This window comes from Sinocyclocheilus grahami, unplaced genomic scaffold (genome assembly GCF_001515645.1).
Source record: "Sinocyclocheilus grahami isolate Dianchi unplaced genomic scaffold, SAMN03320097.WGS_v1.1 scaffold449.1, whole genome shotgun sequence".
Classification (NCBI taxonomy): domain Eukaryota; kingdom Metazoa; phylum Chordata; class Actinopteri; order Cypriniformes; family Cyprinidae; genus Sinocyclocheilus; species Sinocyclocheilus grahami.
In genome coordinates this window covers 558698-568476 of record NW_015505628.1, presented here as the reverse complement: position 1 = coordinate 568476, position 9779 = coordinate 558698, and the positions used below count along the sequence as shown (strand labels likewise).

Below are 9779 nucleotides of genomic sequence, written 5' to 3'. Positions count from 1 at the left end.
TAAAACCATTTGTTCCTGAGGCTTTTACTCCGAAGACCTCGTCCCTGGACCGTTTCCTTCTTCAAGTGTGTGTTTTATGTGGTTTAGGCAGCCACTCCTCTGGGTCAGTCTGCCACTGTTCATTTGAGAAAACATGGTGGTTTACTCCAGAACCTGCTCAGTATGCACAAGACGCGCGTTCAGTTCTCTTAAAGTAGCCCGCTCTCAAACAAAATGAAAAGAAAAACAATTTCTAAAGTCATGTGACTGCCTTGGACTGTTTCCTGACTTGTCTTCAAGTGACCGACATGTGGCATACAAGCAAGAGAAATGCATTACCAGCACAGGATAAGAGCAGATTGCATTTACTTTCTACATCCATTAACACTCAGGACTTAACACTTAATTCCTGTAGCTCAATCAGTGAAGCATAGGGCTAACAATGACAAGGTTATGGGTTCGATTCCCAGGGAAAGCAAGAACGGATGTGTACACTGAATGCAATCTAAATTGCTTTGCATTAAACTCTTAGTTGAATATTCTTCACGAACGCCTTGCGTATAAAATGAAGCAGCAAACAACACTGTAATAGAAAAACAACAATATTGTATTTCATTAAAAATTTACAAAAGATATCTACATGATCCAGCCTTGTAAAAGGAATATGTGTACAACAGGACAGTTTAAACGTATTTCTGTATATGAGTTCAACAATCCAAGATAATCAGTTGTGCGGTTTGCTCAGAGAGTTTGGTTCAGACTTGAGGGTCGCAATCTCTTTAGAGAGCTGTTATGTTCCTGTGATTCCATTCAGATCTTCAGTAAATCAAAGCAAAATTAGGGATTTTTGATTCTGAACTACACTTTCAAGTGTCAAGTTTTACATTTCATAATATCTTGTCTGCATATTCATTTGGAACCTCTCTCCTGTCTAGTACAAACAAGGATAGGAAGCATAATATTACATTTAATTTACAGAATATACAAAACATCTTCATATCCATTGAAGAGGACAGAAATGATACAGTCCCATACTGCTAGAATAAAGTAATTCCTGCATATGCTTGTGCACAGCAAGGCACTTGTTCCTGTGTTCATGTCATCAATTCAGAAGTCGTATAAAAATACAGGACTGTCGCTTATCAAATTCTCTGTCTGTTCATATGTGCTGTACATACACTGGTCTAAGGCAAAGTATGGCTTCTTGAACAAAACAAAAAGATGCTACCAAAGTTTAATACTATACATAATACACTTTTAAAAAGCATGTAAAAATGTTTACGCAATATTATGTCCTTGTTCAAAGTCATACACCTTAAAAGCTGTCTCGTTAAATCTTGTGCTTTACTTCCTGTTTTTCCTATGATATCATATTGAGGAACTTGCTCTCCTCTGCGAGCGCAGTCAGCATGGAGCTCATGTCTCCGATGGCCATGTTGCCGATTCCCGCTGGTACTGGGGGCAACGTCATTGAGTTCCTGGGCGTGGTGAGACGGGATGAATTCTGGGATAGGCTGCGGAGGAGGGTGGGGCTTAAAGTTCCGGACATGAGACTGGAGTGATCGGCATCATCCAGCATGGCGTCAAAGTCGATCTGCGGATGCTCTGCTCCGTTTGAATCCACTGTGCTGGAGACCTGATTTGTTTCAGGGGAGCCCACAGTGGCCATGGCTGCACTCTCTGCATCCGCCATTCCCAGACTGTTGGAATCGAACATGTGAATCTGCCCAGTGTAGAACATGACGTTGGTATTTGTTCTGTTGACACCCACATCAGCTGATTTTTTGGGACTGGCCTCGGAGGTGTCATATGTGGGGCTAAAGTTGGATTGTGGGTAACCAAGTTGCTGCGCTGCAGTTGGTGTTGGCCCTGTGAGCTGCCGGCTGTAGGGTTTGGGTTCTGTGGGTGGCCTTGGCTGTAGCAGTCCGTGGTTTCCGTTCAGCGCGGGATTCTGGGTCGGAATACCATAGCCTTGCTGGTTGATGTTCATCTGGGAATAATTTCCCTGATTATTTGGAAAAGTGGCATTGCTTTGTCTAGCTTGTACCCTGTTATTCTGGACGCTTCCAGGCTGGGCAGTCAGCGTTTTAACAGACGGACTCAGCAAACCTACACTGATGTCATTTGAAGCAGAACCCTGATGGTAACCATGCAGAAAGTTAGCTTGCTCTGTGTTAGCCGGGCGTAGTGGTTGCCTCTGGTTGATCCTCTGGGAATTAAACTCGCTATTCCGTTGCACGTGACTCTGCTGGGCAGCGTGAGCGAAGTTGTGACTCATCAGCCAAACTTGTTGGTTGGAGTTGACGTTCTGAAAGGGACTGAGGTTTCCCCGCCCTGATCCCTGCTTGGTTTGGCCGTGAGATGAATCCACTGTTCCTGAACTGACCTCATTCCACTGCACCGGCATCTGGTTCTTAGTGTCACTGGGGGAACCTGGAAACTTCTGCTGGGAGCTTGGAGCTGCAGTTTGTTGCGTTACGGCATTCATGTTGGCCTCCACCAAGGCTAGCCGTCTCTGGTAATGGGAGCCAAAGCTGTGGATGCTCTGTCCAGGGTGGTGGCGGTATGCGGTCCCTACATGTTGGACAGAATCTCCATTTTGAGATGTAAGGTACTGAATGACATTATCAGGCAACATCACTGCATCATCAAGACCATTGTTTTGATTGTCCATATCACTGGCCATGGTTTCCATCGCCACATTCTCAGAAATGCTAGGAGGTCGGGGTGGATATGGGTGGCGGTTTACATTACCTTCGGACTGGCTGTTGATTTGTGAAAAGTGTCGATTAGATGTAGGAGGGTGTAATGACTGATAGGGGTTCACATTGGACATGCTGTTGTAACGTTGCTGGAGGGAATGCTGCTCTGTGCCTATTCTTCTGACTGGGTCGCTCGCTCTTCGAGTGATGTCTCCCGTCACCTCATGGGGCAAGACGCTACGGTGAGCATAGCAGGTGTCACTACACCTTCTGGGAACTGAAGGGGGATGGATAGGGAGCATGGCCATTTCATGGGAATTCCCTAACAGGGCCATCCGAGTCCTCAGGCTCATGCAGTCCATATTAGGAAGAGGGGTGGGTGGAGCACCTCCTGTGGCAGCAGCATACTTGGCTTTGAGTCTGTAGTGTTGGGCAGGAGTCAGACTGAGTAAACTGTGGAGTCCACTACATTGGCTGGCCTCGCTGGACCTTCTAGACAAATCGGTGGAAATGGGGTCGTAGGAGTCGGCCGAGCTGATGTTGTTAATACGGCCACCAGGTTGCGAGGTTTGGCTGGACCGGCGGCTGGAATAGCAAGGCGAGATTCCAGATGAACGACGGCTGAGGGTGTAAGCTGAGCTCACAGTGCTGGCTAGGCTGTCACGACGCTCCACCAGCTGACTCAGAACCGTAGTCTCTCCAGGACAAAGGTCACCCAAGCGTGGGCTGGAGATGGAAAGCCCTGGATCACACAGACCGCCTGAACCTTCCAATAAAGAACCTGCAGCAGAGAATAGCTGAATTTAGAGAAATAAAAACTGAATTTGGGGGATGCATCAGTGATGGAGATGTGATCAAATCATAGTTTTCGTTTCCTTTTGTTTACTCACCAGTATTGATGGGTGGAAGCTTGGTGCTGGGGGCAGGAGGAGTTTGGTTTGCCCAGGAGCACGAGTCCCTCACTGACTTCAGCCTTTCCTGCTTCAGGTGTGTGAGTATGTAAGCAGGGTTAGCGTTCTTCCGAAGATGGAGGCCCAACATCCCTGTGGAGACGGTGGAATCCACGAGGGGCACGTCGTCCAGGCTGCTCAGATCTCCCATGATGCCCCCGCTGAGTCCCATCAGCTCTACTCCACCATCATGGTGGGAGGCACTGCCAAGTGGTGACGGCTCGCTGCTACATGATGATTGACCACCAGGGCTGGACTGATACATCTGAGGGGGACAGATGGAAAGTTTGATTACCCAAGAATCTCAATGGAGAGAACGACCTAAAAGGGACAGAATGCAAACACAGCAACATGCAAACACACGACCCTTACAATCACTTTCCCAAGTGTAAATTGCAAATAATGAGGTTTGGGAAAACACCCTTCCTCTAGACACATCCCATATCTTTTTCATCCCCCTCACGATCTTCTCAGAAAGCTAGGTTAAGTGCCTGACAAATCCTTATTTCCTATGGCAACCTCTGTGCATTATGCATGAGGCCTGGCATGAATACACAAAGGGGAATGCTCTCAACATAAATAAGGTACGCACGTCTTTGTATTCACGTCATTTGACAGCGCATCCCTTGAATGAAGCAAATGTATTCTGTCCCCACATGAATGGGGGAGCCGTTCTTGATCACAGCTTGATCACTGGCACTATTTGTTCAGGACACAAAAACAGTCCCACTGATATCATATTAATCCACTAATGGCTTTTATCCTTGAGTGCCGGGCGACAGCGTTAGATCTCGGGACTGTGGGGGGATTGGGCTGCATTGTTGGGGTGGAAGCCCATGGGAAATTAGAAGCCCTCTGTGCGCCAACAGATCTCAGACAATTACACAATAAAGGGGTCCAAATATTTTGATGCAGTGATGAATTCAACACCCAAATATCTTTGACAGAAAGAGGTGTACTATCATATTGTTTCCCGAATTTGATTTTACAGCTTTTTTTTTTTACACTGTGTGTGAGCTTTTAATGATTTAACCCCACAGAAAAAAAGAACAGATTAAACATAAAAAAGAGAGAATAATGTACAAGACATTTACCATGCATACTGTAAATGGGCAGCTGACATACACAGAAACATCGAAATTAAAAAAATGTGTATAGAAATTAAATTTAAATATGCTGGGAAACTGGAAACAATTTTAAAAATGGACTGGTCATGAATTTACATATTACCCTTAAAACATCAATTGGCGTCTTGTTGAGTGACTCAAAAAATCAAGTTCTAAATGGCCAATCTGTTGAGGATCCTTGAAAATATTGCGAATCAGGACACCAACAGGAATTTTCAAACTTGTTAGTTTGAAAAGAAGATACATTTGTAATGTATGTGCAGTTACTTTCATATTCATTTCCTTTACACAAATATATTTTGATGTTGGAAAAAAGGTCAAAATCCTGTCATTTGTCTACTGCCCAATAAAAATAATGGTGGAAACCGACTGATATTAAGACATTAAAACAGAATCCGCGCTCACCTCAGTAAAGTCTGTCCTTACGGAAAGTGTATGGGAGAGAAACAGGAAAGAGATAGCAGGAAGCACATGTAGAGAGAGCGGTTAAAGATGAACAGATCTCTGCAGCATGCTTTGTTAGTTTGTCTGGATTAGCATAACCTCTGATGGACATTTTAATGTATATTTAATCAGCAATGAATAATATATTTGTGAGTACAGATTACAGGCATGCAAAAAACGACTCTTGTTATTCAAATTACATACATTTTGTTATGCATCCATAAAGATCAAACACAATAGTTTTTTGGGCCAGAAACATACTTGTGTAGAGTTTGTTTTGGACCTCATTCACACTAGATCTTACCATAGAGTTCTCCGTCTTTATGGACTTGACCTGCAGATAGTCCTCGACTTCTCTAGTCGTGCTGTTGGCTTCGAGTTTCTCCTCCGCCGTTCGGCCCGACAGCTTGGTTCCCGCTTCGTTCTCTCCATTTTCTTTGGGCGGATGAGGTCGGGATGGAAGGTCACCACGTTGTTTCTTGGTGACGTGAGCTTCGGGGCCGTGGACAGTTTTGACGTGTTTCCGGAGCGAGCTGGGATCGGTGTAGCGTTTCGTGCAGCCCGGGATCTTACACACGTAGGGTTTCTGCAGAGATAAATATCACTCGGTTTCACATGACCCTCTAACAGTCAAATGTACGACTTTGAATTAGAGTTTTATCTCTTCCTGTTAAGTCAGATTATCTTCAAATGGAGCGGTAGATGAATATACAATTAGAGGAATAAATTACGGCGCGTGCGCTGACATACTGATTGTGCAACTGCTAAGCGTTTGTGATGCATGGCTGTTTACAAATAAAGTTGAGACGAAATGATCTTTCTCCCTCCTTAAGCTCGTGATGGATCAACCGAGAACGGAAATGGCGCCAGGTTTCATTTTCTATGCGCGGTCGGCAGGTGGTCTGTTTCTCCGTTGGGGATGTGCTTGATTCTCACTAATGTATTGTGGGTTGCTGTACTCATTAGCTTCACAGCTCATTATTCACGTACACACATTGTGCACACGTTGCCGGTTAATGGGACAGCGTTGGGCGTCCAGGAGCAATCACTACACATGATGAGGGAATGTGTAAACAAATCTAATTCTGGCCTAAATTTGTTAGCGTATGCTGAAAATGGCACATTTACATAGCATTAGGCAGTTAGCAGATCCTTAATGCCACAGTGAAGTAGATTATCTGATCCTTCCTCTGAAGAACGACTAGTGGGGTGGCACATACCCGAAACTCCCGCATGGATGACGTTAACTGATCTAATGGAGTCGACCCACGTCTTCGCTCGGAGTTTATAGGAATATTTTGTCATAAGCTGCTCACCCTCATGTCGCTAGTTGATTGAGAGCACTTTGTGACGAACAAACTGAAATTTAAGTTGTTTTTCGAGGTAACGCTCATGGTCACCATCCACTTCCACTGTATGTAAAAGAGCAGCTTAAATGTCACATAATTTGTTAAGATGAAGTCTAGGTCACCCCAATATTAAAAAATAAATTATTTTTAAAGGCAATTAAGCCTATAGGACCATTAAGATTTTGACAGTATTTTCATGATTCACCTACCTTATTATAATTACTATTTTTATTATTACCATGAAAATGTCATTCTCATTACTAAAATGCAAAAATAGAAAAAATATTATTTATTAATTTACTTTACAAAATATTTATACACCATGATAGCATATCATATTTAATTTCAATTAACAATTTATGCTTATTTAAATAAAAAACATTTACAGTATTTTGATTGGCTGTAATACAGTAAATTATGAAAAAATAAGAAGTCATATATTTTTATTAGTAAAATATTAGTTATTTATTATATTTATTATTAGTTAATTAATATTATATTTATTATTAGTAAAATATTTATATTACTTATTACTTTACTAAATTAAATATACATCATGGTAGCATTTGTTGTACTGCTGTTTTATTTATTTTCAATTAACATGGTATGCTTATTTAAATAATGTATTACAATATTGGCTGTAATACAGTAAATTCTGAAAAAAGTAAAAAAAAAAATAAAAAAATCAATGCAAAATATTACTTTTTAATATTTACTAAGATATACATTAAATTATACATTATGGTTTGTTATGATTTATACATTTGTTATACTGCTGTTGTATTTATTTATCTTTATTGAAATGTATTAGAGTATTTTGATTGGTTGTAATACAATAAATTATGTAAAACTCAAAAGTCAAAAAGGAAATAATGTGAAAAACACCTTAAAGGTCTATTTATATATAAATATTTGAATATATTTGAAGTTTTAGCATACACACACACACAAAATTATAAATGCAACACTTTTGTTTTTGCCCCCATTTTTTATGAGCTGAACTCAAAGATCTAAGACTTTTTCTATGTACACAAAATATTCTATGTCTCAGGGAAGCTCATCTGCATGCTCGTCGTTGAATGCGGCCAAGTACAGGGATATCCTGGACGAAAACCTTCTCGAGTGCTCAGGACCTCAGACTGGGCTGAAGGTTTACCTTCCAACAAGACAATGACCCTAAGCACACAGCTAAAATAATGAAGGAGTGGCTTCACAACAACTCTGTGACTGTTCTTGAATGGCCCAGCCAGAGCCCTGACTTAAACCCAATTGAGCATCTCTGGAGAGACCTAAAAATTGCTGTCCACCAACGTTTACCATCCAACCTGCCAGAACTGGAGAGGCTCTGCAAGGAGGAATGGCAGAGGATCGCCAAATCCAGGTGTGAAAAACTTGTTGCCTCTTTCCCAAAAAGACTCATGGCTGTATTAGATCAAAAGGGTGCTTCTACTAAATACTGAGCAAAGGGTCTGAATACTTAGGACCATGTGATATTTCAGTTTTTCTTTTTTAATAAATCTGCAAAAATGTCAACAATTCTGTGTTTTTCTGTCAATATGGGGTGCTGTGTGTACATTAATGAGGAACAAAAATTAACTTAAATGATTTTAGCAAATGGCTGCAATATAACAAAGAGTGAAAAATTTAAGGGGGTCTGAATACTTTCCGTACCCACTGTATATATACACAGGTGCATCTAAAAAAATTAGAATATTGTGAAAAAGTTAATTTATTTTTGTAACTTCTTTCAAAGAGTGAAACTTTCATATATTCTAGATTCATTACATGAATTAAATTTTTTAATTTTTATTTGAACGATTAGAGCTTATAGCTCCTTAAAGTCAAAAATCCAGTCAAAAATCACACATTTTTATCTGTTCTAAATGTACCTTCAATTAAAACTTTTCAAGTTTTTAATACTCTAATCAACATGGGCATTGACAAATATGCATGCTTTATGCAAATGTATGTTTATTATTAGTGAAACCATAGTCAACATAAAGCATGAAGACTAGACATGTTTCAAAGGTCATAGATGTTTTCAAAGAACTTGTTCATGTCTATTAGACACATGAAAAAAGAACATAAAAAATACCAGGTTCCCATTACTTGTCTTCCTTTGCACTGAGCAATACTTGCACAAGCCTGTTTAAATTTTCGCAATACAGGGCAGCTCACTTCTTCTGAACATGCAAAATGTACATTATATTACATTTGTTTGCCTCTCTGTGCCAACATACTGTATTTTCATGCAGTCAAATTCTCAATAGTTTTCATTGATATATTTGACTGTTTCTGTCATCAGACAACCGAATGACTATGAAATAGTGACTGAAATGTGACCCATTAAGACTACATAGCTCTCCCTTCCAAGATGTTAATCTGCACAAAAATCCTGCAATCGAGTCGTCGTATGATGAAATCAAATACACATAGATAAAGACAATAACTGTGCTGTGATTTCGGCTATACTTGCATGTAAAATTAGAGAAGCAACATAACGAGCTGCTCCTCTCAGCTGCTCGCTGAACAGATCAGACGCAGAGAGAGGTATGTGTGTGATGGGAAAGCAAGACCTCGTGCTCATGCGGCAGTACCAGCGAGTCTCAGAAATTAAATAATGTTTGTCCATGAAGCCGCTAGATTTGTCGCTAGGCGCTTTTTGGAGAAAAGTCGCTAAAGGTGTCTGAAAAGTCGCTAAATCTAGTGACAAAGTTGCTAAGTTGGCAACACTGTACTTTTCCATTTCTCCAACTATGGACAATGGGTCAAACAGAAAATGCGCGCTGCGTTAATCACGCGTTAATAAAATTAGTGCCATTAAAATGAATTCGCGTTAATGCGTTAATTTTGACAGCCCTAATATATATGTGACCCTGGACCACAAAACCAGTCATAAGGATCAATTTTTGAAATATGAAATAGAGATCTATACATCATCTGAAAGCTGAATAAATAAGCTTTCCATTGTTGTATGGTTTGTTAGGATCGGACAATATTTGGCCGAGATACAACTATTTGGAAATCTGGAATCTGAGGGTGCAAAAAAAAAAAAATAATTCTGAGAAAATCATGATTTTTGGCATAAAAGAAAAATCGATAATTTTGACCCATACATGTTTTTTTGGCTATTTGTACAAATAGCGACTTCAGACTGCTTTTGTGGTCCAGGGTCTCACATATATATATATATATATATATATATATATATATATATATATATACACA

The 9779-nt window shown here is 40.6% G+C and overlaps 1 protein-coding gene across 1 annotated transcript in view; it reads right to left on the bottom strand.

Annotated features, from left to right (window-relative positions):
• Positions 1-584: 584 nt before the first annotated feature.
• The window catches only part of LOC107552403 (zinc finger protein GLI2-like), a 113608-nt gene continuing 104413 nt past the window's right edge, over positions 585-9779 (bottom strand). The window contains exons 13-15 of the mRNA XM_016234275.1: positions 5507-5788; positions 3572-3896; positions 585-3462 (exon numbers count right to left, since the gene is read on the bottom strand). Of these exons, the coding sequence (XP_016089761.1) occupies positions 1340-3462; positions 3572-3896; positions 5507-5788 (2730 nt within the window). The 3' untranslated portion in view covers positions 585-1339. The remainder of the gene's footprint in view (positions 3463-3571; positions 3897-5506; positions 5789-9779) is intronic.